The sequence below is a fragment of the Gigantopelta aegis genome, chromosome 11 (genome assembly GCF_016097555.1).
Source record: "Gigantopelta aegis isolate Gae_Host chromosome 11, Gae_host_genome, whole genome shotgun sequence".
Classification (NCBI taxonomy): Eukaryota; Metazoa; Mollusca; class Gastropoda; order Neomphalida; family Peltospiridae; genus Gigantopelta; species Gigantopelta aegis.
Genome location: NC_054709.1, coordinates 17,378,381 through 17,405,938, shown reverse-complemented (window position 1 = coordinate 17,405,938; position 27,558 = coordinate 17,378,381). Strand labels below are relative to the sequence as shown.

Genomic DNA, 27,558 nt, shown 5'->3' with positions numbered 1-27,558 from the left:
GCTTTTACATGGTGCTGGGGAAAGTTTGTTTTTCAAATCCCGCATATCGATCGATGGTTTTTATATGAGACACAGTGGGTTACACACTGGGAATGACAAACTAAATAATCCCCATAACACATTAGTTATAATATGCAAATATAATTCACCTAACGCATGTACAAGTCACGTGAACGAATTTTCGGTCACCTAGAATTTTGAAATATTGATCGACCTACTAGCTGTCTCCTGATTCGTTAACCCACTGGTTACAGTACGCAAATACAAGTCACGTAATGCAGGTACAAATCACGTGAACGAATTTTCGGTCACCTACAATTTTGAAATATTGAACTACTAGCTGTCTCCTGATTCGTTAACCCACTGGTTATATATAGTACGCAAATACAAGTCATGTAATGCAGGTACAAATTACATGAACTAATTTTCGGTCATCTACAATTTTGAAATATTGAACAACTACTAGTTGAACACCTACAATTTTGAAATAATTAAATTTCCTGATTCAGATATTGTTCAGAAGGTGAAGAATGGCGAGATACCGCCCTGTCGCCCCCATGTTCCTCAAATGTACATAGAGGAACCGATCCTGGCTGAGGTGATCCGTATCTGCTGGGATGAGGTTGCCGCGAGTAGGCCGACGTTTGAAAACGTCCTCAATCTGACCAAGAAACTCAACAAGGGAAAGTAAGCACATCATGCATGACTAACAGCACACGGACACGCAGGCACACACACAGACAGGCACAGACACGCAGAAACAGACACGCATGTACGCAGACAGACAGACACATCATGCATGACAAACACAACTTTGCTCGCACACGAACATACAGACCGGCCTCGGTGGCGTCGTGGTTAGGCCATCGGTCAACAGGCTGGTAGGTACTGGGTTCGGATCCCAGTCGAGACATGGGATTTTTAATCCAGATACCGACTCCAAACCCTGAGTGAGTGCTCTGCAAGGCTCAATGGGTAGGTGTAAACCACTTGCACCGACCAGTGATCCATAACTGGTTCAACAAAGGCCATGATTTGTGCTATCCTGCCTGTGGGAAGCGCAAATAAAAGATCCCTTGCTGCTAATCGGAAAGAGTAACCCATGAAGTGGCGACAGCGGGTTTCCTCTCAATATCTGTGTGGTCCTTAACCATATGTCTGACGCCATATAACCGTAAATAAAATGTGTTGAGTGCGTCGTTAAATAAAACATTTCTTTCTTCTTTTTGTTATGGACACGCACGCACGCACGCAGACAGACACAAAGACATGCACGCACACACACGCACATAGACACAGACACGCACGCATGCAGACAGACGCGCATGCACGCAGACAGACACACGGATACATCCCTGCACGTATACTGTAATTGTTATTATGTTGTTATGCTGTGTTACACAGTACTACAGTGCCTCAACCGTGGGTGGATACAGGCACATTAATTTAATATGTGCTATACTATTGTAATATTTGCTATGATATGATATGCCATGCTATTACAATACAGGCTGTACTATGCCATTTTAGTATGTTATGCAATGCAACGCTACGTTACACTAAGCTAAGTTAAGCCATGCTATGTAATATTATGCTCTGCTATGCCATGAAATGCTATTGTATGCTATACTACATGTGTACACTACACTATGTTATGCTATGATTCGCTATGCTATGCTATCATACGCTATGCTATACTATGTTGTGCTATGCTACGCTAAGGTATACTAAGCTATATTATGCTACAATAAGTTACGCTACAATATGCTAAGTTATGCTAAGCTATGCTACGCTATCCTATGTTATGCTACGCTATCCTATGTTATGCTATGCTATGCTACGCTATCCTACTCTGTGCTACGCTATCCTATTCTATGCTATGCTATGTATGCTACATTAAGCAAAGCTATGCAATGCTATGCTATGTTATGCTATGCTACGTTAAGCAAATCTAAGCTATGCAATGCTATGCTATTCTATGCTATGCTATGCTATGCTACGTTAAACTAAGCAATGCTATGCTACGTTAAACTAAGCATTGCTATGCTATAATACGTTAAGCTAAGCTATGCTATGCAATGCTATGCTATGCTATGCTATGCTATGCTATGCTATGCTATGCTATGCTATGCTATGCTATGCTATGCTATGCTATGCTATGCTACGTTAAACTAAGCAATGCTATGCTACGTTAAACTAAGCAATGCTATGCTATGACACGTTAAGCTAAGCTAAGCTATGCAATGCTATGATATGCTACATTAAGCAATGCTATGCTGTGCTATGCTATGCTACGTTAAATTAAGCTAAGCTAAGCTATGCAGTGCTATACTATGCTATGCTATGCTATGCTATGCTATGCTATGCTATGCTATGCTATGCTATGCTATGCTATGCTATGCTATGCTACGTTAAACTAAGCAATGCTATGCTACGTTAAACTAAGCAATCTATGCTATGATACGTTAAGCTAAGCTAAGCTAAGCTAAGCTAAGCTAAGCTAAGCTAAGCTAAGCTAAGCTAAGCTATGTTATGCTACGCTATGCTACGTTAAGCTGCGCTATGCTGCGCTATGCTGCGCTATGCTATGCTATGCTATGCTATGCTATGCTATGCTATGCTATGCTACGCTATGCTACGCTACGCTACGCTATGCCTTCCTACTCTGCGCTGTGTCTTGTCGCACCATGTTACACAGCGCCTTGTCCTGCAGGAACCCGAACATCGTGGACCAGATGATTCACATGATGTCCAAGTACGCCGAGCAACTGGAGGAGATGGTGGAGGAACGAACCCAGAGACTCACGGAGGAAAAGAAGAGAACAGAGGAAGTACTGTCCTGGCTGCTGCCAAAGTAAGGATATACACTGGGATATAAGGTCAAATTAAAGATATACCCTCAGATATAATTCCCAAGAAAGGATATACACTGGGATATACGGTCAAAGTAAAGATATACACTGGGATATAAGGTCAAAGTAAGGATATAGACTGGGATATACGGTCAAAATAAATATATACACTGCAATATAATTCCAAAGAAAGGACATAAACTGGGATATAAGGTCAAATTAATTATATACACTGAGATATAAGGTCAAAGTAAGGATATAAACTTGATATTAATTCCAAAGTAAGTATATACACTGGGATATAAGGTCAAATAAAGATATACATTTGTACACTGGGATATAAGGCCAAATAAAGATATACACTGGGATATAAGGTCAAATAAAGATATATAATGGGATATAAGGTCAAAGTAAGGATATACACTCGGATATAAGACCAAAATAAAAATATACAATGGGATATAAGGTCAAAGTAAGGATATACACTGGGATGTAAGGTCAAATAAAGATATACAATGGGATATAAAGCCAAAGTAAGGAAATACACTGGGATATATTGTCAAAGTAAGGACATACATTGGGATATAAGGTCAAATTAAGATTTATAATGGGATATAAGGTCAAAGTAAGGATATATACTGGGATATAAGTTCAAAGAAAGATATATAATGGGATATAAGGTCAATGTAAAGATATACACTGGGATATAAAGTCAAATAAAGATATATAATGGGATATAAGGTCAAGTAAGGATATATAATAGGATATAAGGTCAAAGTAAGGATATGCACTGGGATATAAAGTCAAATAAAGATATATAATGGGATATAATTCCAAAGTAAGTATATACACTGGGATATAAGATCAAATAAAGATATACATTTGTACACTGGGATATAAGGCCAAAATAAAGATATACACTGGGATATAAGACCAAAATAAAGATATACAATGGGATATACGGTCAAATAAAGATATACAATGGGATATAAGGTCAAATAAAGATATACAATGGGATATAAGGTCAAAGTAAGGATATACACTGGGATATAAGTTCAAAGTAAAGATATACATTGGGATATTAGGTCAAAGTAAAGATATGCACTGGGATATATGGTCAAATAAAGATATACAATGAGATATACGGTCAAAGTAAGGATATACATTGGGATATAAGGTCAAAGTAAGAAAATACACTGGGATATAAGGCCAAAATAAAGATATACAATGGGATACAAAGTCGAAACAAAGTAAGAATATACAGTGGTATATAAAGTCAAGTAAAGATATACACTGGGATATAAGGTCAAAGTAAGGATATACACTGGGATATAAGGTCAAATAAAGATATACAATGGGATATAAGGGCAAATAAAGATATACAATGGAATATAAGGTCAAAGTAAGGATATACACTGGGATATAAGGTCAAATAAAGATATACACTGGGATATACGGTCAAATAAAGATATACAATGGAATATAAAGCCAAAGTAAGGAAATACACTGGGATATAAGGCCAAAGTAAAGATATATACTCGGATATACGGTCAAAGTAAGAAAATACACTGGGATATAAGGTCTCATTACAGAGATCACTTCCGGGTGGGAGTTCATTGATCACGGTCCACTATAGTTCCTAACTGTGACACATGTTATGGTTCACATATTCACTTCTAGGAAATGGTGAAGAATTAAAACAATATGTATGTTTATGGTAAGCCTTCTGCTGTATTTTGCCCATGTTATTGTTTAATATTTGCTTCGACCTTTTGGGACATGGGTGTATAGCGCAAGAGACAGCCGAAGTGAATCGGTTAAGGAACCACCTGATCGGATCGGTACTACAGCCAGATGCGGTCATATAGCAAAAAAACTGAGACAGAAATGTTCCCGATTTTGGAGTAAAAATAAATGCTTATATAATGTATGTTCGCAATGGTGTATGTTGTTAGTGCCAACGAGAACCCGTTCTATTGGCAATCTTCGTTTGAAGTTGGGCAGTTTAACAGGGTAGTACATACCACGGCCTTTGATATACCAGTCGTGGTGCACAGGCTGGAACGACAAATAGCGCAATGGGTCCACCAGCGGGGATCGATCTCACACCGACCGCGCATCGAGCGAGCGCTGTACCACTGGGCTTCGTCCCGCCCGCTATATAACAGATCCCTGGCTGGTAATGTAAGCGGTCAGGCCCTTTATAAGGGCCCTATGGGCAACCTAGGGAGACACCACAGCATCGTAGAGGTCTAAAATTAACGAGCTACTTTCGATTCACTAACATCAAAACCTATATTAGCTCGGCCATTTACCTTTTGACCGACCGTTCAAAATTGCGCAAAATTCCTTCAATCAAAATTGAGCATCCTTTTCTCTTTGGCATTTAACTGCTCCATTCAAATTCCATAGCAGCAGCAGCACCACCACCACCGCCACCACCACGCGCCTGCTACCGATTTGATCGATCTGCTGGTGCTCCCTTGCACCTGCCAATGCAGGCGGTCCCTCCGCTCCCCTTCCCCCACCTTTCCTGGCTCTTGTGCCTACGATAGGCGTGCGCTACAACAGCTTGTTCTGAATGTGCACGTAAAACCCTATGACCTGACCTGACCTGGTAATGTAAAACAAAATGTAGAGGTTTTCAGCTTCTTCTGAAAACTTGGTAACAAAAGATTAATTGGTCAATGTGCTCTAGTGGTGTCTTGTTGCAAATGTAATACCTCACCTTTAATTTTATAGATCTGTGGCGGAAGATTTAAAACTTGGAAAAGAAGTTAACCCAGAATCCTTTGCGTCTGTGACGGTTTTCTTCTCGGATATAGTTGGCTTCACCAAACTGGCAGCAGAAAGTACGCCTCACCAGGTAAGTTTGGATATATACGTACCCGTCAGACAAATGTGCAGGACATTTAGCAGAGGGGTGGGGGTCTAGACTGTGCCGAGCGAAGTTTATATTGATGATGGAGTCACGTTCCCCGAAACACTACTCAAAAGAATTTAAGGGTCAAAAATTTATAACCAAATAAGTTTCAGAGTGTATTAGATTGATGATGTAAACTATACCAATTTTTTTTTTTATTGTTCCATATTTACAAAAAACCACAAATAAACGTCACTGTATACAAGAAAGTCACATGACATGCTGTCAAAGTTGAAGGTTGTCAAACATGGATTTTACACATTGGAACATTCGTTTAATAGTGTGTGAATCCACCCCTGGCGCGAATACACTCGACACATCGTTGCCTCATGCTGTTGATCAGACGTCTGAAGAACTCTTGGGGAATGGCCTGCCACTCTGCCATAAGAAGTTGACTCAGATCATGAAGGTTGGCCGGAGGGGCATGGTTATCCCGAACTCTCCTGCCTAATTCGTCCCAGGCGTGCTCTATTGGGGCCAAGTCAGGCGAATATGCTGGCCAATCCATCCTGGCGATACCTTGCTGTCTGAGAAAGTCCGTTACCACCCTGGCGCGGTGGGGTCTGGCATTGTCATCCTGCAGAACTGCCCAGCCGCCAATCTGCTGAAGGCCTGGGAGAACCAACTGCCGGATAATCTCATTCAGATAGCGGATTCCATTCAGATTGCCATCCACCACATAGAGGGGGGTCCTGTGGTGGATAGAGATGCCGCCCCACACCATGACGCTGCCACCACCGAACCAGTGACGTTGTCTAACGTTAACGTCAGCGAAGCGCTCCCCAGGACGTCTGTAGACACGAACCCGACCGTCGTTGAACTGGAGACTAAACCTGGACTCATCAGTGAACATCACTCGACCCCACTGAACACGTTGCCACTGCAGATGAAGCGTGCACCAGTGACGTCTGGCCGTTCTGTGACGTGGTAGGAGTGGTGGTCGAACAGCCTGGCGACGGCAGCGTAGATTATTGGCTCTCAGACGATTGCGTATGGTTTGATCAGACACTCGAGTTCCAGTCGCAGTCCGCAGGTTGTCACGTAATCGGCGTGCAGTGGTTGTGCGTTGACGTAGAGCCATATTGGTGATGTAGCGGTCCTCTCTATTTGTAGTGCTTCGGGGTCTTCCCGAACGTGGACGATTTCGAACAGAATTCGTTGCTTGGTACCATTGCCACAGTCGGCCAACGACACTCTGACTGACACCAAGTCTCAGAGCAACATTTCTTTGCGTATTGCCATCCTGAAGCCAAGCAATAGCCCTTCCTCGATCTTCGATAGTCAGTTGAAGTCGTACCATTGTCGAATTTGGAGTGTGCACCGTACACGAACGCAAGCTCCAATTATACGGAAATTCAGCATTGGGAACATGGAATACACGTGCAAAGCGTGCAAATGAAGCGCTTTGTGAAAAAGCAAGTTATGGGCACTTAGCAGACCTTTCGCTTTCGCCCTAATTTACGTGCAAATGTAAGCATGTTTTCGCCATTAGAACTAGTCGACAGTGTCAATGACAGTGGATTTTAATTCATTTATGGGTTGCTTAGACCCACTTTCGTCAAAATGGAACAATACCATGCGTGACATTATGGTCTAGCTAATATAATTGACATTCAGAAAATAATGTCGAAAATATCGTCTGACCCTTAACTTCTTTTGAGTAGTATATATTGACAAAAAAAGACAATTTGCATATTAATGGGGGTTTCGACGCAGATGAACAAATAATACTTTTTTTTTTTTTTTAAATAAAACAAAAATGGGTCGTTTTTAATGTACCGTATATCGCTGTGTATTAGCCGACTTTTCAAGCCTCTAAATACCATCAAGAGAAGAGGAGTCGACCTTTACACGGAGTCAACAAAAAATGTCTAAGAAAATACGACAAAATATCGGCGTGTACAGAAATACGATTCTAACGAAAACGTGTTAGTCAAACTCGGCTTCAAAACTTACCATTGCGTTATTTAATCAGTATTTTTAACAGCCTGTATTAAGTCCCATACAAGTGTCCATTTGATTGTTTGATAAACACAATAAAAGTTGTATTTTATTTGTGAAATGAAATTTATTTTATTTGTATTGTGTCGACAATTTCCGGTAAAAGCCACTAACAAGTAGCACCAGTATTTTCCGCCAAATGTGTCACATAATGGGAACGGTCATTAAGTATTTTTATGACCGCTGATGTTTTGTCTTCAATTGCAGATTTAATTTGTCAAAACTGATGGTTTTTAGTTACCGTCATTGTTGATTCTGCAATTCCTAAGACATTATTAGAAACTATGTTTTATTAGAGATTTCACAAGTTATAAAAAGAACGGAATAGGTTGTGTTTATCATTGCAATTATTTGTCGTGGGTGTTAAATAATATTTACACCGCCGTATAAAAGTGAAACTACATTTATCAGCTAGCAATGTCCATGCTAACAATCCAATCGAGAAATAAAAAGAAGAGAATAATGTTATCCCACAAGAGGGGATTTTAAAAATAAACCTTTATTCTTTTTTGTACAATCTTAATTAAAATAGTTTTCCTACATTGTACTTTAATCGGTTCACCAAAACAAATTCCCGCGATTCACTGTTGCACGCGATCGACAATATCTCGATTCGATATGGCTATATTTTTGCCCGTTTTAACTACATAAAAGTTGAGTCGGCTTATACATCAGCCCAACCATTTTGTGCCATCTATTGAGAGGAAAACTGAGGGTTCGGCTTATAAACAGAGTTGGCTAATACACGGAGATATACGGTATATGGTTTTTGGCGTGATTAAAAGGAAGGAAGGAAGGAAATGTTTTATTTAACGACGCACTCAACACATTTTATTAACGGTTATATGACGTCGGACATATGGTTAAGGACCACACAGATATTGAGCGAGGAAACCCGCTGTCACCACTTCATGGGCTACTCTTTTCGATTAGCAGCAAGTGATCTTTTATATGCACCATCCCATAGACAGGATAGCAGATACCACGGCCTTTGATGTACCAGTCGTGGTGCACTGGCTGGAGCGAGAAATAGCCCAATGGGCCCACCGACGAGGATCAATCGTAAACCAACCCACACAACAAAAGAAACAAAAAAAAAAAATATAAAAAAGGCCGCTCATATTCGATAACTGTTTGTTAATAACTTCGGAATGTTTTGGGGGTTTTTACACATCCGTTTTTTTTTCATTCAACACCCGCACCACGCCAAACCCACACAAACGAAATCTGAACGACAGTACGATATTTTGTAATAAAAATAGTATCTCTGCACAAGGCAGAATCGAACAGATGTTTTAGGCAAAGTCACGATTGCTTCCATGACCCACTATCAGCAGCTCATGCTCAGGAAGACCGCCACTCCTCTAGGAGATCCGTAACAGCATGTTTCATCCTCTTGCACTGCCCATAGGAGAATTGCCACTCCTCTAGGATATCCGTAACAGCATGTTTCATCCTCTTGCACTGCCCATAGGAGGATTGCCACTCCTCTAGGATATCCGTAACAGCATGTTTCATCCTCTTGCACTGCCCATAGGAGGATTGCCACTCCTCTAGGATATCCGTAACAGCATGTTTCATCCTCTTGCACTGCCCATAGGAGGACTGCCACTCCTCTATGAGATCCATAACAGCATGTTTCATCCTCCTACCTCACCCATAGAAGAATCGCCACTGTTCTATGAGATCCATAACAGCATGTTTGATCTTGCACCGCCCGTAGGAAGACTGCCACTTCTATGAGATCCATAACAGCATGTTTCATCATCTACACCGCCTATAGGAGGACTGCCACTCCTCTATGAGATCTGTAACAGCATGATTCATCCTGCACCGCCCATAGGAGGACCACCACTCTAGGAGATCCGTAACAGCATGTTTCATCCTCCTGCACCGCCCATAGGAGGACTGCCACTGCCAAGACTGGCTCAAACTTTTACAGGATAGAGCTCAATGAAATATTATTATACAGCTGTGATGGAATGCACAATTGAATCACTGTAAAATCAATTACGATATCAGATGTTTGAGAAAGTTGAGCATATCATTCCCCATCTGTGGCACCCATTTTTCTATGGGGCGAGACGTAGTCCAGTGGTAAAGCGCTCGCTTGATGCACGGTCGATTTAGGATCGATCCTCGTCAGTGGGCCCATTGGGCTATTTCTCGCTCTAGCGAGTGCACCATGACTGGTACATCAAAGGCCGTGGTATGTGCTATCCTGCCTATGGGATGGTGCATATAAAAGTTCCCTTGTTGCTAATCGAAAAGAGTAGCCCATGAAGTGGTTTTACATCTACCCATTGAGTCATTAAAACTCGCTCTGGCCTTATGTCTGATGAGGTTTATCATTTGAACGGTCAAATTCTTAGATTAGAGATTTCATTGTTCTGAGCATAATTTCGCGGAACATGATTGACAATACACTTGTTTGTTCAGTCATTTTGTTTTTTCTATATTTTTCCTTTAAGGTGGTGAATCTACTAAACAACCTCTACACAATGTTTGACTACATCATTAACTCATTTGACGTCTACAAGGTATGTGTCACAATGAAAAGTATTGCTGTGCAAGTAATTGATTTCTGCATATTATATTTGCAATCTACAATGCACTTGTTTTAGTTGATTATTAGCCCAGAATTGGTCATAACAGATGTGTTTAGCGAATGAATATTAATGGCTTATTTATGTGTGTGTGTGTGTCTGTGTGTGTGTGTGTGTGTGTGTGTGTGTGTGTGTGCAATACCATTATCTTTCCATTTTCATTATGCATATCATTTTATTTTGAACTACTGTAGTGCCATGTTACATTGCACACTTTCCCAAGCTTTAACGAACCCGGGAATTTACTTGGGGGAGGGGTACCCACATTGTCTTTGAGTCATGTTAGGGGGCAACAGACGAAGTTCAAGTTCAAGTTTGTTATTTGCCTTGAATTTTACAACTCATCAGCTGAATAAATAACATACATAATACACCATAGTTATATAAAATGCACAAAGCGGCCTCGGTGGTGTCGTGGTTAGGCCAACGATCTACAGGCTGGTAGGTACTGGGTTCGGATCCCAGTCGAGGCATTGGATTTTTAATCCAGATACCGACTCCAAACCCTGAGTGAGTGCTCCGCAAGTCTCAAAGGGTAGGTGTAAACCACTTGCACCGACCAGTGATCCATAACTGGTTGAACAAAGGCCATGGTTTGTGCTATCCTGCCTGTGGGAAGCACAAATAAAAGATCCCTTGCTGCCTGTCGTAAAAGAGTAATCTATTTGGCGACAGCGGGTTTCCTCTAAAACACAGTATCAGAATGACCATATGCTTGACGTCCAATAGCCGATGATAAGATAAAAACAAATCAATGTGCTCTAGTGGCGTCGTTAAATAAAACAAACTTTACTTTACTTTACTTTATAAAATGCACATGAGCAAATTAAATCTGGGTGTGATATATACATTTGTATATAGCTATGGACACATAAAGTGATTTATTACCCATATGGTTAAAAAATATCTTGGTGCATATCAAAGTGATACATCCCCAATTACTTAATAACTCTACCATGAGAATCGCCAACACGCGAGTGAGGCTACCATTTTCTAGAAGCCCTGTAATAGTTATGTATATATGTAATATTTATGGTTGTATATGTGCATGTATATCCTAAATTCAGTTATATTCATTATTAGTGTCCATGTAGATATTTAATTCCATTCTTGGATTTATGCACAACTGAATATGGGTGTTAGACGAACGATTGATATTTTAATTTATTTGGTTTAAATTAAGTTTGGAATCCTTCTGGTTATATAACCTATCAAACATTCTGGGGTTGGGGGAGTTAATTCCCCATGATAATACCTTTGTTTTCTATTGTATTTAGTGTAGTGTGTGAATGTGTGTGTTTGAATTCACTGCTGTGTTCTCTATGTTTGAATACGCATGTCGATGTTTGCAAGGGTGTGGATTTGTTTAATATTTTTTTGTATTCAACACTTCTTTTCCATTTCTATCTGTTCTTCACGTATTTTTTCAAACTCCTATTTATCTTTGTCAAAGGCACGTCAAGCTTTATAGCCAATACTCGAATTTTGCTTATAGTAGTAGTATTATCTGGATAGGGAATGGTGCCAATTATCAGATCCAGTATAACCAAATTCGAAATATAGAAAATTCCACCTATAAAAAGAGTAAACTTAATCATTTAAGATGGCGTGTGTAAAAAATAATGACGGTAAACTGTCAGGGACTAGGAGATCCTAAAAAACGTCAAGACGTACTTAATTACTTAAAATGTAAAAATTATAATATTTATTGTCTGCAAGATACCCAGTTCAGAGTAGAACTAGAACCATATATAAAAACACAATGGGGATATAAATGTGTGTTTAATTCTTACGTTGGAAATGCAAGAGGAGTAGCCATTATGTTTAATAATAACTTTGAATACGAAATACACAAAATAGAAAAAGACAATTCGGGCAACTTCATATTGATAGATATCACTATAGAAGGAGAGAGAATTATTCTTACGACCTTATACGGACCAAACAGAGATAATCTTAAATTTTATGAAAATATTTTTAACAATTTAGAAGACTTCTAAACTGATAAATATATAGTTTGCGGAGATTTTAAATTAGTACTGAATCAGAATTTAGATACCAAACACTATAAATATATTAATAATCCTAATTCACGTAATACAATTATAGAAACGGCAGAAATGTTAGATTTAAAAGATCCGTTTAGAGAATTTTATCCACATTTAAAACGATATACATGGAGGAAGAAAAATCCAGCAAAACAAGCCAGACTAGACTTCTTTTTACTTTCAAATAATTTAATACCATACGTACAAAAAATTGTAATCGAAAATAGTTACCGATCTGACCATTCTTGTGTAGTTGCCCACTTGAAAATAAATGAGGTTGAAAAAGGAAGTGGACTTTGGAAATTTAACAACGCATTGTTAAGAGATAAAGAATATGTAAAAGTTATTAAAAATACAATTGAAAATGTTAAAACGCAATACGCAGTTCCTGTCTATTTAAGAGAAAGTATAAGTACAATACCCAATGAAGCGATACAATTCGTAATAAATGACCAACTTTTTTATGAAACTTTATTAATGGAAATAAGAGGCAAAACGATTTCATATTCTGCTTACAGAAAAAAGAAACAAAATGAATTAGAAAAACAAATATGTGATGAAATTTGAATATTAGAATGCAACGAAGAAATGACTAATATAAATATAATAGAAGAAAAAAAACTACAACTAGAGAAATTAAGAGAAGAAAAATTAAAGGGACATTATATAAGATCAAGAGCGAAATGGGTTGAAGAGGGAGAAAAGCCAACGAAATACTTCTGCAATATGGAATCAAGAAATTATTACAGCAAGTTAGTATCAAGACTAGAGTTAGAAAATGGTGTAGAAATAACAGAGCAGAAACAAATTATTTTAGAAACCCAAACATTTTATAAAAAAAACTGTACTCTGCGCCCTCAAGTGAAGTAAGTGACGAGATTATAGATAAATTAAATGGACTTAATTACAATAAGCTAACTAACGAGGAAGCAAATGCACTGGAAGGAGAAATAAAATATTTAGAAGTGCTATCATTTTTAATAAATATGAAAAATTAAAAAAGTCCTGGGTCTGATGGATTCACTGCTGAATTCTTCAAGTTCTTTTGGATTGATTTAGATTATTTTATCATTAGATCAATAAATTATAGTTATATGGTCAAAGAAATGTCTGAAGTCCAAAAGTTGGGTATTATTACCTGTATTCCCAAACCAAATAAACCAAAACAGTTTTTAAAAAATTGGAGGCCTTTAACATTGCTTAACTGTACTTATAAACTAGCTTCAGGCTGCATTGCCAATAGAATAAAAACAGTGCTAGAAAAAATAATTAGCAACGATCAAACTGGTTTCATTAAAGGTAGATATATTGGTGAAAACATTCGATTAATATATGATATCATGCAATACACGGACGTCCTCGATATACCAGGTCTCCTGCTTTTGGTAGATTTTGAAAAAGCTTTCGACTCTGTATCATGGACATTTATTGAAAAATCATTAGCCATTTTTATTTTCAAAGCCTCAATTAAAAACTGGATTAAAACTCTGTATAATAATTCAATGTCGAGGGTGATTCAAAGTGGCTTTCTGTCAGAGACATTTAAATTAGAAAGAGGATGTAGACAAGGTGATCCACTTTCTCCTTATATTTTTATTATTTGCGCTAAAATTCTAGCTATATTAATAAAAAATAACGAAAACATAAATGGAATAACAATGGATGGTGAACAATATCTAATATCCCAATACGCAGACGATACAACTTTTATATTGGATGGAACTCCTGGGTCTCTGTTTAATACTTTAACAATATTAGAATATTATGCCACAGTATCTGGATTAAAAATAAATTATACAAAATCAAAACCTATTTGGATAGGCAGTAAAAAAACACCTCAAAAGATGTTTATCACCATTCAAGATGGAAATTGGAATGGAATACAACAGAATTTAAGATGCTCGGAATAACGTTTACAGTAAATTTACAATTAATTGTTAAAGCGAATTACCCCACAAAAATTAATGAAATTAAACTATTGATAAAATTATGGTCAATAAGGAAGTTAACTGTCTTAGGAAGAATAACCGTATTAAAAACACTAATAATACCTAAAATTACATATTTACTAATTTCACTACCAAACCCATCCAAAAATTTGAATAGATTATTTCATAAATTCATTTGGCAAAATAAACCCGATAAAATAAAACGAGTCTTATTAGCTCAAGAATTCAAAGATGGTGAATTACAAATGTTAAATATATATAATTTCATGATGGCTTTAAAAGCTTCATGGCTCAGGAGACTATTTTTAGGTAACTCAAAATGGATTAAACTGTTTGAATCTACTACTAACTTATCCAATAGAGACCTTGTAATAAATGGAGATTATTATTTGAATATAAAAAGAAAGAAATTAAAAAACATGTTTTGGAAAGATGTCTTTTACAGTTGGGAGTTAATTCAACAAAAACAAATTTTGGAAAAAATAGAAGACAGTTTAAGCTCAAATATTTGGTACAACAGCAATATAACAATAAATACAAAACATTCTGTTATAAAAAATATTTAGATAAGGGAATAATATTTATAAACGATCTACTTGATGAAGATGGAAATTTCTTTACATTTGAGAAATTAAAAAATATATATAACGTAAATTCACACTTTTTAGAATATTCATCGCTTATAAACGGCATTAAGGCATTTATAAATAAAGCAGACAACGTTAGAAATGGTCACTTTACATTGCTAACTAATCCTGTATTTCCGGTAAAATTTAATATTATTCTTAAAAGTCAAACAGGTATTAAAGACATGTATAAACTATTAAATCACGAAATTATTACACCAACATCACAAATAAGATGTAGAAACCAAGGTTTTGCGTTTGACTCAAAAGAATGGGGAAACTATTATAGAGTGCCTTTTATAAGTCTCAAAGATACAACTTTGATATGGTTTCAATACAGAATTATACACCAGATACTAACAACTAATACTTTTTTACATAAAATTAAATACATAGATACTAATGAATGTACGTTCTGTGGCAATTCACCAGAAACATTAACACATTTATTTTACTATTGTAATAAAGTGACTGATCTGTGGCATGCTGTTGTAAATTGGATTTTAAGCAAAAAAGGAATTCGAATAAAATTAAATAAAACAATTATTTTGTTTGGACAAATAGGCGATATAAAAGACATATTTATAAACTGGCTGTTAATAAACATTAAATATTATATATACAAGACGAAAATGGAAAAAAATGAAATAAATATAATATCTGCTCAAATTTTTTTTTTAAAATAAATACGAAATAGAAAAATATATTCTTTTTAAAAACTGTAAATATGAAGAGTATAATACAATCTGGGCACCATGGAAACGACTCTTCAGTCAAGAAAGTAATTTGATGGAAGATAATAGAAACAATTATCAAGCGAGCGCTTGACGCGAATTTTGACATTATCACTTATCACTATAATTACCTACTATAACTTCTCTTTTTAACATTCTTTCTTTCTAAACTTATATATTTATTTTATGTCCTCATTACATCAACCAGCCTATTTAAATATATTTCTATTAACTAGTCATTTATAATACTACTATCTACATGTACATATGCATTAATATTAAATATATCACCAGGTACATTATTTGTATAAGTATTACGATTACTATAATCAGCACACTACCACAAAGTGTATGTACTTACAGTATTTAGCGTGTATAATCTAATTCATATTCTGTGAGGCGATGAATCAGGGCACCCCAACCCTGGCATCGTCAAAATGACCTGGGGACAAGAAAAAAAAAAAAAAAAAAAAAAAAAGTGATACATCCCACTTGGCGTTACGCCTGTAGTGGGGTATAACACTTTGACGTCATCGATTGGTGCACTACAACCTTACAGGAATGTCAGTCAAATGAGTTGAGTGATATCAATTAAGATCGATTATGAGTAATAAATAGGACATGTTTATGTCCTTCATGAAATAATTTGAAAATTTAAAAATTGTTTTACTTAGGACATCAACGTGATACAAAATGGAAGCTTGTTTAATATCCTATAAATAAGTAACATTTACAACATTTAACTATCTTCTTGCTTTAACCGATCTCAAATTGTATTCACCTGTACTAAATATTTTCCTTATTAGAGACAAATACCGGTATAACAGGGGGTGGTTTACAAAAGGGGATGCGATTAGGGAGGGAGCATGACAACACAATGCAGCTACCAATGATAAACAGTATTATATAGTCCCCTACCGGTTCAACCAGAGAGGACTATAGCAGAGGCGGATCTAGAGGGGGGGCCCTAAATTTTGCGACAGTTATAATTTTATTATATTTTCTTCTTTTTATACGATCCCTCTCCAAACCTCCCCCAAAGTTCCCTTGGCATTCCTCCTCATACCATTGGGTTTCTGGATCTGCTACAGTATAGGTTTCATATCTGTCTTTCTGTCTGTCTGTCTGTCTGTTTGTCTGTCTGTCTGTCCGTCTGTATATCCCACATATAGTTTTCCGATGGGGTTTTTTCCACAATGCCTCACACTATTCAGCTGTCATTTTGTGTATTACTTTATCATATACTATTACAGATCAAGTTTGACTTTCATGACGATTTACCCATTTTTGACAGAAAGAAATGTTTTATTTAACGATGCACTCGACACATTTTATTTACGGTTATATGGCGCCAGACATATGGTTAAGGACCACACAGACATTTTTGACAGAGTCATGGAGATACAAAAATTAGTTTTCCGAACTTTTGTTTTGCAATGCCTCAAGATATTGAGCTGACATTTAGTTTATAGCCTTACCATGTTCTCTTGCAAATCAAGTTTGACTTTCATGGCAATTTACCCACTTTTCATAGAGTTATGTTTCATGAACTTTGGAGACATAAAAATGTGTGGGGCTAAGTAGAGGACATGTGTTGCTTTAGCAGAACCGGCCTCGGTGGTGCAGTGGTTAAGCCATCGGACTACAGGCTGGTAGGTACAGGGTTCGCAGCCCTGTGCCGGCTCCAACCTAGAGCAAGTTCTTAATTTAAGGGCACAATGGGTAGGTGCAAGGCCACTACACCTTCTTCTCTCTCACTAACCACTAACCAACTAGCAACTAAAATACCCACTGTCCTGGACATACAGCCCAGATAGCTGAGGTGTGGGCCCAGGATAGCGTACTTGATCCTGAATTGGATATAAGCATGAAAATAAGTTGAAATGTAAATGTAATGCTTTAGCAGTACGCACTCTAAGAATGCTTGTTTTTCTCTGTTTCTTACCTGTAGGTAGAAACGATCGGCGATGCATACATGGTTGCCAGTGGTCTTCCTATCAGAAACGGGATTTTACATGCAGGGGAGATTTGTTCCATGGCGCTCAAACTGCTCAGTTCCATAGTGAACTTCAAGATAGCTCACAGATCCAACAAGCAACTTCAGCTGAGAATCGGTGTACACACAGGTATGCATTAAACCTGGTTTTATTGATATATATATGTATATATATATATATATATATATATATATATATATATATATATTTATCCTATAACTTAGCCATGATATCCATGGCATAAACCCATGTGATAATTTACTTTATTAACCCGGTTAATAATGGTATGCAAATTTGTAAGGTCTCTAGGTAATGTGTTGCTGTGGATGGGTCATTTGCTTACAAGCCAACAAGACCCGTGTACCTGAGCGTAACGTTTTCAAAGATTTGTTTAAAATGCGTGACGTCAAACTAATCTGCTAATCGTGATGACATCATATTATCGATGGCGGCGACTTTAGTACTGTGATTTACTAAACAACTAATTAAATTGTTATTTTAGAAGTGTTATAGGATAAATAGAATTCGCTACTCGTGTTTTTTAATATGTAAAACATCAACCTCGTCTAGTTAATCGTTAACATAGACTCGGATGATATTTTCCATATTAAAAAATACTTGTGACGAATCCTAAATATATATATATATATATATATATATATACTAGTGGAAAAAAATAACTGTGTAACCTAAAAAATCTGATGAAAATAAAACCGCTCAATATTTTAGCCTGATGTTTTGTACATGTTACCAGTGAACGCACCGCCACACAATAGCTGGGTCAATGCCGTATTTGCACGTGCAGTTTTGCTTCTGGGACATGAACATGTTTTTCCCATTTTTTTCTCCCAACATGTTACTTTTCAAGTTTTTGTCGACTTTTCAACTGTCGGGTCATTGCATGCCAACCGGGGGTACAGAAAAGCAGGTTATTTCTGTTGAAAATTGTAGCAGAGCAATGCCCAGGCTAAACGAAAATGACCGCCTTCGCGCAATTGGCATGATCCAGGCTGGTATGCGCCATCACGCTGTCGCTACGCAATTTGGTGTACACATAAACAGTATTCAGGCTTTGTGGAGACGTTATCAACATGTTGGTAATATCAGAGACCAACAACGTGCAGGCCGTCCACGCGTGACGTCACGACAGCAGGACAACCACATCAGACTCGTGCACCTCAGGAATCGATTCCAAACGGCAAGTCTGACAGCGCGGACCATTCCTGGATTGCGTGCCATTAATCCCAGAACTGTACGGAATCGATTACGTGAACATGGTATCCGTCCGCGACGCCCGGCTGTCCGTTCAGTTTTGCTAAGACGTCATCGTGTAGCACGTTTGGCTTGGTGTAGAAGACACTTGCACTTTAATCGCCGTGACTGGGCGGGTATACTGTTTACGGACGAGTCCAGGTTTCACTTGGACAGCAGTGACGGCCGTTCAAGAGTGTATCGTCGTGTTGGAGAACGTTTTAGTGACGCCTGTGTTGTGGAGCGACGTGCATTTGGCGGAGGCAGTGTCATGGTTTGGGGTGGCATCACGTCAACTGGACGAACACCTCTTGTGGTCATCGATGGCAATTTTGAACGCTGTACGCTACCGTGACGACATTATTCAGGCTCACGTCATCCCATTTGTGCAAGGACAGCAACGTCACATCACGCTTCAGCATGACAATGCTAGACCTCACGTCGCCCGGGTGGTAATGGATTTTCTAGCACAGCAGAACATCGATGTGTTGCAGTGGCCTGCGGTCTCACCCGATCTTGCACCAATCGAGCACGTCTGGGATGAGATGCATCGTCGTGTACGTGCACTGCCTAACCAGCCGCTGACGTTGAGAGCGCTTGGTCAGACGTTAGTACAGATCTGGAACGGCATTCCCCACGCATTCTTCAACAATTTGGTAGGCTCTATGAGGCGACGGTGCCAGGCCTGCATCGACGCAAACGGTGGCCATACGCGCTATTAACTTTGTGAACTGTTTTTTTTACCCCCCATGTCTTTCATCCCCAATACCGATGAAATGACGGATGCTGTGACATTTTAAATGAATTGACGTTTTGCTTAATTGCCTAATAAATAATGCTATATGATCACTTTATCGTTTCATGTCTTGAAATTATGTTTTTATCAACATGATAACCATACACAGTTACTTTTTTCCACTAGTATATATATATATATATATATATATATATATATATATATATATATATATATATATATATATATACACACATACATACACACAGAACTGTTGTTTCCGCTTCATATTTATTGCACAAATTTATTTTGCACAAGAATATATACCATAATTTGTGCAATAAATATGCGAAGGTCTGTATTTATTATATACCTTCTTGTATGTTTTACAATAATGTTTTTTTAATTTTAAGTCATAACAACACCTTGTTAAATCTATGATCAAAACTCTTTTCATGGATTTACTTAACATGGATGGCAAATCATGCCATTGTATTGCATTCCATACATTCGAATTTTGTTTTTTCTCCATATCTCATTATCTCTTATCCCTATAGCCTCTATTAGAAATATATTTGTCTGCCCTTGATTTGCATAGCGCTAAGCGGCCCCAATTAGCCACTAAATTATTTCCGGAGCGTTCACGGCAAGCATACATGTATATATGGCAAAATGACGTAAATTAAAACCAAAAGTCTTTGTCTAAAACCATCCACTTTCAAAAAAAAAACACAACACAGAGTTAAAACTCGACGTTTCGTCTGTATAATACAGACTTTTTCAAGAGTATTAGGAGAAACAGAAAACTCACAGGTATAAAAGGTGTAGTGTAACATGTGTGCTTGGCTAAAACTCAAGTATATAGTTAACCAGTCAATAAAACTACAGAGGTATGAGACCATAAGCTAAGATTAAAACCAAAGTCCAATCAAGCAGTGAGTGGTTTATCTGCCACTCAGATCATATATGACGTAAATAAGTAAATAAATAAATGAGTGCGCTCTTCCTTGCATGAGTACTCAAGTCCTGTGAAAGGACTCGAGTCTAGCTACATGTAGACTCGGCCCGGGCCCGAGTATTCGAGTACTCATGAAGACCCTAGCTGGTATACATTCCACTGGGTTTTGTTGGCATGTACATATAGTGATATGATGCAACGTACTTCAGATAAGAATTGGTGTACATGTTGATATGTATTAAAGCTGGGTTTTATAGGCGTGTACATTATGTTCATTAAACCTGGTTTCACTAGCAGTGAACATATTGTGATATGCAGTTAACTTCAGATGAGAATTGCTGTACAAACTGGTATGCATTAAAGCGGGTTTTATTGGCATGACACTTATAATATGTAGTAAACCTCAGTTGAGAATTGGTGTACACACGGGTACAATGTGTATGTATTAAGCTGAGTTTTACTGGCGTCACATTTCCTTCCTTCCAGTATATTTGTGTCTATTGTTTTACAGGTCCCGTGGTGGCCGGTGTTGTTGGACTAACTATGCCGCGATACTGTCTGTTTGGGAACACCGTCAACTACGCATCCAGAATGGAGTCTTCTGGACTATGTGAGTTTGTTAAACACTTGCTACCAAGTTATGAAATCTGGTAACCCTCAGTAAAAACTGATAACCCCATAATTTTAATAAATTTAAAAATAGAGACGGCAAAATCTTTTATTTTTATTTAAACATGTTTTAGGTTTTTTTGTTTTTTAGTGTTTAAGCGTCTTGTTGATCGCAGAGTAACTGGATGTGCAAACAAATATTGAGTAGCCCGGCGGACTATCGGATTTAGATATCTGGTAGCTAGCCCGAGTGAGAATTGGTAGCCATAACACTTCGGGTTACTGCTAAGGTCGAACACTGGCTTGCTTATACCTTACATGCTACATATATTATGAAAACTGTTTGCATACAAAATACAACTGGGAACCTTGGTTGAGAATTCTAGAACGCTACAGTTGAAGCAATTAGTACTTTTATTACTTTTTTTTTTTTTTTTGTCTTTTTGGGGTTTTTTGTCTTTTTTTGGGGGGTGGGGGTGGGGGGGAGGGTTAATCATAAATACAGCTTGGGAAGTATATATATATCTACTTGTCTGTTATCCTGCCCGTATATCTTTATTTAGTCTATATTTTCTTTTCACTTTGTAATTGCTCTATTTCTTTCTTTCTGGTGTCAGTATGTTACATTATTTTCAGATTAAGGTTACCGGGTATGTAACGTCTATTTGCTATATGTAACATGTAGTAGCTAGGGTCCTGGGCCCCGTTCCACGAAGCGATCTTAGCGCTACCATCATCTTAAGTGCATAAGGTAATTATGCACTTAAGGTGATCTTAGAGCTAAGATTGCTTCGTGGAACAAGACCCAGAACCTCAATTCCGTTTCCATTCTCCTTGTGGTCGACTTAATTGAACAAGTGTCTTCATACATGATTCTAGATGCTTTGGTTCAAAAGTTAATTTTTCAAGACGGCGCCAGCAGCTATGTTGGATTTGCCCCTCTGATGAAAAATGCCAGAATTTTTGGGAGGGACATGGGGGCTAACTTGTTCATAAAAGGTCCATAGAAGTCAAATCAATCGTCAAAACATCTTAGCCAGAGAATGGTCACCCGACAGCATCACTGAGTTACAGTAATTCGGGGAAGGATATTCCCTGCTTTAGTGTATACCTGGTAGCATTACTGTGTTACGGTAATTCGGGGCAAGATATGCCCTATTTTAGTGTATACCTGGTAGCATTACTGTTTTACGGTAATTCGGGAAGGATATGCCCTGCTTTAGTGTATACCTGGTAGCATTACTGTGTTACGGTAATTCGGGGCAAGATATGCCCTGTTTTAGCGTATACGTGATAGCATTACTGTGTTACGGTAATTCGGGGCAAGATATGCCCTGCTTTAGCATATATTACCTGATAGCATCACTGTGTTAAGGTAATTCGGGGCAGGCTATGCCCTGCTTTAGTGTATACCTGATAGCATCACTGTGTTAAGGTAATTCGGGGCAGGCTATGCCCAGCTTTAGCATATACCTGATAGCATCACTGAGTTACAGTAATCTATGAGTGCATGCTATTACGTTGAGCTCTAGCTATCATGTGCAAGTTTGGGTTTTCTAAGCTTGTCTTGGTAGTGGCAGTCCTCCTGCACATGGTTCAAGAGTGATACACCCTGTTAGGGATCTCCTAGGGGAGTGGCGGTCCTCCTACGCATGGTTCAAGAGTGATACAACATCCTGTTAAGGATCTTCTATAGGAGTGGCAGTCCTCCTGCACATGGTTCAAGAGTGATAACATCCTGTTACGGATCTCCTATTTATTTATTTATTTATTTATTAGTTATTAAATTTTGATTGATTGACTGACTGACTCACTCACTGATTGACTCACTGATTGACTCACTGACTGATTGACTCACTGACTCACTGACTGATTGACTCACTGATTGATTCACTGACTGGTTGACTGACTCACTGATTGGTTGACTGACTTACTGACTCACTGACTGATTGACTGACTCACTGACTGATTGACTGACTGATTGATTTATTGATTTATTGGTTTACTGGTATCTATTTACATATTTATGACACTGTGTATGTTTTTCCTGTTCAGCACTGAGAATTCACGTAAGCCCTGACACAAAAACGTTACTGGATGAACTCGGTGGATACTATCTCAAAGTAAGAGGGGATGTCGTTTTGAAGGTAAGTAATAAAAGATTTATAATTAACATAGGTGTCGGGAGATTCTGTGTGTCGGGGGGGGGGGGGGGGTGGGCAGTGTTTTATCTTTATTCTTCAAACTGACATCTCTGTTTGTTCGCTTCCGACTTGTTTTATAATAATTTAAAAACATTTTTAATGTGCAGGCAAACAAGATAAACAAACAAGGCAGACAGACAAATTGTTTATTAAGGTATCATCTCATTTAAAATATAAATTATCACTAAGCACCATAAAATCTAAAATAGCACTGAGATGCTCCATATGGAGTTATGAGAGACTATAAAATATATTTTTTTTAAATAAAAATGTAAAAATATATATTAATAATCGACACAGGTAAAATATATAAATATTACATTAAAAGACAGTTAAAATATTTAACATGGAATACAATTATATAAAAGATTATCTAACTAAAACCCCTAAATGCATTTAATAATACAGTAGCATACACATATGATATATATATATATAAATTTATTCAGTTAATGAATAAAACATCATGACGCTTGTCTCAAATTAATTAGCAGGTTTTGGCACTTAATCAGTACAAAGTATGACTGGATTAGATATATGACATTTTTTTCCCGGATCTTTAGCAGTTATAAAACCATCCCATAATTCTACACATTTAATAAATAAAATATTCATCAATTCGTTATACTTGGGGCAATGAAGCAGGACATATTCGTAGTGGGATACCGAGTACCTAATGAGTATTTCTATCTTAATTCTTTAAATTACATGTTATATTTTTAATTTAATATATATAGAGGGTTTTTTTAATACATTGTGTGAAAACCATATTTTCATGAATTGCAACGAAAAAAATTAAGTTTTTACACATCAGGAGTTAGTGTGTATATCATATTACAGTGAAACCTCTCAAGACCAGACCCTCTGTAAACCGGAATTCCCTCAAAACCGGACCCTCTGTAAACCGGAATTCCCTCAAAACCAGACATTTTACAGAGTCCCTTTTTAAAACCCAGAACAGAATTTAACTTCTCTAAACCTGATCCCTATTTAAACTGGACATTTGTTTTGGTCCCAAGGGTGACCAGTTTAGAAGGGTGTCACTGTATTCGAAATTGTCTGTTTATTATCAGTCCTAATCTTTGGGGGGAAACAACAACCAAAAACAAACAAATACTATAAGAAAAAGATACATTTAGTGCTGGTTGAAAGTTTGCAGTCAAAATTAGCCATTAACTTAACTTGACCATGGGCTTTATGAAAGAAATTTCAATCAAAATTAGCCATTAACTTAACTTGACCATGGGCTTTATGAAAGAAATTTCAATCAAAATTAGCCATTAACTTAACTTGACCATGGGCTTTATGAACGAAATTTCAATCAAAATTAGCCATTAACTTAACTTGACCATAGGCTTTATGAAAGAAATTTCAATCAAAATTAGCCATTAACTTTACTTGACCATGGGCTTTATGAACGAAATTTCAATCAAAATTAGCCATTAACTTAACTTGACCATGGGCTTTATGAAAGAAATTTCAATCAAAATTAGTCATTAACTTTACTTGACCATGGGCTTTATGAACGAAATTTCAATCAAAATTAGCCATTAACTTAACTTGACCATAGGCTTTATGAAAGAAATTTCAATCAAAATTAGCCATTAACTTTACTTGACCATGGGCTTTATGAAAGAAATTTCAATCAAAATTAGCCATTAACTTAACTTGACCATGGGCTTTATGAACGAAATTTCAAACAAAATTAGCCATTAACTTTACTTGACCATGGGCTTTATGAACGAAATTTCAAACAAAATTAGCCATTAACTTTACTTGACCATAGGCTTTATGAAAGAAATTTCAATCAAAATTAGCCATTAACTTTACTTGACCATGGGCTTTATGAAAGAAATTTCAATCAAAATTAGCCATTAACTTTACTTGACCATGGGCTTTATGAACGAAATTTCAATCAAAATTAGCCATTAACTTAACTTGACCATAGGCTTTATGAAAGAAATTTCAATCAAAATTAGCCATTAACTTAACTTGACCATGGGCTTTATGAAAGAAATTTCAATCAAAATTAGCCATTAACTTAACTTGACCATGGGCTTTATGAACGAAATTTCAATCAAAATTAGCCATTAACTTAACTTGACCATGGGCTTTATGAAAGAAATTTCAATCAAAATTAGCCATTAACTTTACTTGACCATGGGCTTTATGAAAGAAATTTCAATCAAAATTAGCCATTAACTTAACTTGACCATAGGCTTTATGAAAGAAATTCAATCAATCAAAATTAGCCATTAACTTAACTTGACCATGGGCTTTATGAAAGAAATTTCAATCAAAATTAGCCATTAACTTAACTTGACCATGGGCTTTATGAACGAAATTTCAATCAAAATTAGCCATTAACTTAACTTGACCATAGGCTTTATGAAAGAAATTTCAATCAAAATTAGCCATTAACTTTACTTGACCATGGGCTTTATGAAAGAAATTTCAATCAAAATTAGCCATTAACTTTACTTGACCATGGGCTTTATGAAAGAAATTTCAATCAAAATTAGCCATTAACTTTACTTGACCATGGGCTTTATGAAAGAAATTTCAAACAAAATTAGCCATTAACTTTACTTGACCATGGGCTTTATGAAAGAAATTTCAAACAAAATTAGCCATTATTTAATGACAGTTAAATTAATAATTACTTAATAATACTGCGGTGGAAACAAACCTAACAAAGCGATCGTCCAAAATGCAACATACAATATAAATCACAAAATCCATATCAACTTTGCCAGTTTTACTGATTTAATTATGATTAATAGGTCAATCATTGTTGTAGTTACGTGTAGCGTAGATTCAGACCCAAGCAGTGGCATATTGAGGGGGCATGGTGGTAGTGCCCCTCCCCCTATCAAACCTTTTTTCATTGTTTTCACTGTATTAAATTTTATAAAATCATACATACATACATACATACATACATACATACATACATACATGCATGCATAGTGTTGGTCCCCCCCCCCCCCCCCAATATAAAACCATGGCTACGCCAGTGGACCCAATCAATATACGTAAAAACATTGCTCACTGCCTGTTACTAATTTATCTACGATTACTGGGTCATTTATGTTCGTAGTTGTATGTTCAGAACCACTCAAAACAACTTTGTCTGATTTACTGATTTTAAATACGATCACGTTGTTATTCATTTTTGTAGTTTTATGCACAAGATGTTTATATCAATATACATAAAAATTAGGCTTGCGTATGTTACCGATTTTAGTTACGATCAATTAGCCACTGATTCACTATTGTACTTAATTATATGTACAGTAGATTCATATCCACTAAATATACATAAAAAAACGTTGACTTGTTTTACTGATTGTAACTGCGATTACATTGTTATTAATTTTTCTATTTAAATCTGCATCAAGTCCAGATTCCGTCAAAACAGTGTTTTTCTCTTTTCAGGGACTTGGAACAATCACAACGTTTTTCCTTCAAGGTAAGAAAGGCTTCACGGAACCTCTACCGAACGTGGATTTTCCAGCATCAACTGAAGATCACGAATTCGCATAAAGTTTGACAGATCCTAGCTTCTGTCATCTTCATAAATTCGTTCCTCGTATTCAGCCTTGATACATGTAGTCAAGATTACTGATATCCACTACTAGCGCCCTCTATTGGAAGAAAATTTGCAACACCGATTATGTCCCTTACACGATGACATCGCTGACCAATCACAGAATCGGTAACATGTGACAATCTTGAAAGCAATATCAAAAATTAAACACCGGACACTGACGCTGCCATCTTTGTTTACAATAACAAGGGAATCTATAAGGAGCGTTGCGATTCGTTGCAATCAGATCTCATCGCATCCAATGAAATTTAAGCATTTTGTGGCACGATTTCTTGACTACATGTATCAAGGCTGAATACGAGGAACGAATATTAGCCTTGATTTATGAAGATGAGCTTCGATAGATGACGTCATAATTAACACCAGCCTGACTTTCTTCTTGCCCGTCATATTGGATTTATTAGTCCCCTGCTTAAAACGCTCGCTAGGTGCGCGGTCGGTGTGGGATCGATCC

General features: G+C 37.1%; 1 protein-coding gene across 1 annotated transcript in view; it reads left to right on the top strand.

Moving 5' to 3' along the window:
• LOC121385055 (atrial natriuretic peptide receptor 2-like) overlaps positions 1 to 27,040 on the top strand; it is a 54,879-nt gene extending 27,839 nt beyond the window's left edge. The window contains exons 9-16 of the mRNA XM_041515591.1: positions 510 to 687; positions 2,714 to 2,854; positions 5,595 to 5,718; positions 10,248 to 10,316; positions 17,691 to 17,865; positions 21,193 to 21,291; positions 23,346 to 23,437; positions 26,933 to 27,040. Coding sequence (XP_041371525.1) covers positions 510 to 687; positions 2,714 to 2,854; positions 5,595 to 5,718; positions 10,248 to 10,316; positions 17,691 to 17,865; positions 21,193 to 21,291; positions 23,346 to 23,437; positions 26,933 to 27,040 — 986 coding nt within the window. The remainder of the gene's footprint in view (positions 1 to 509; positions 688 to 2,713; positions 2,855 to 5,594; positions 5,719 to 10,247; positions 10,317 to 17,690; positions 17,866 to 21,192; positions 21,292 to 23,345; positions 23,438 to 26,932) is intronic.
• The last annotated feature ends 518 nt before the right edge of the window (positions 27,041 to 27,558 follow it).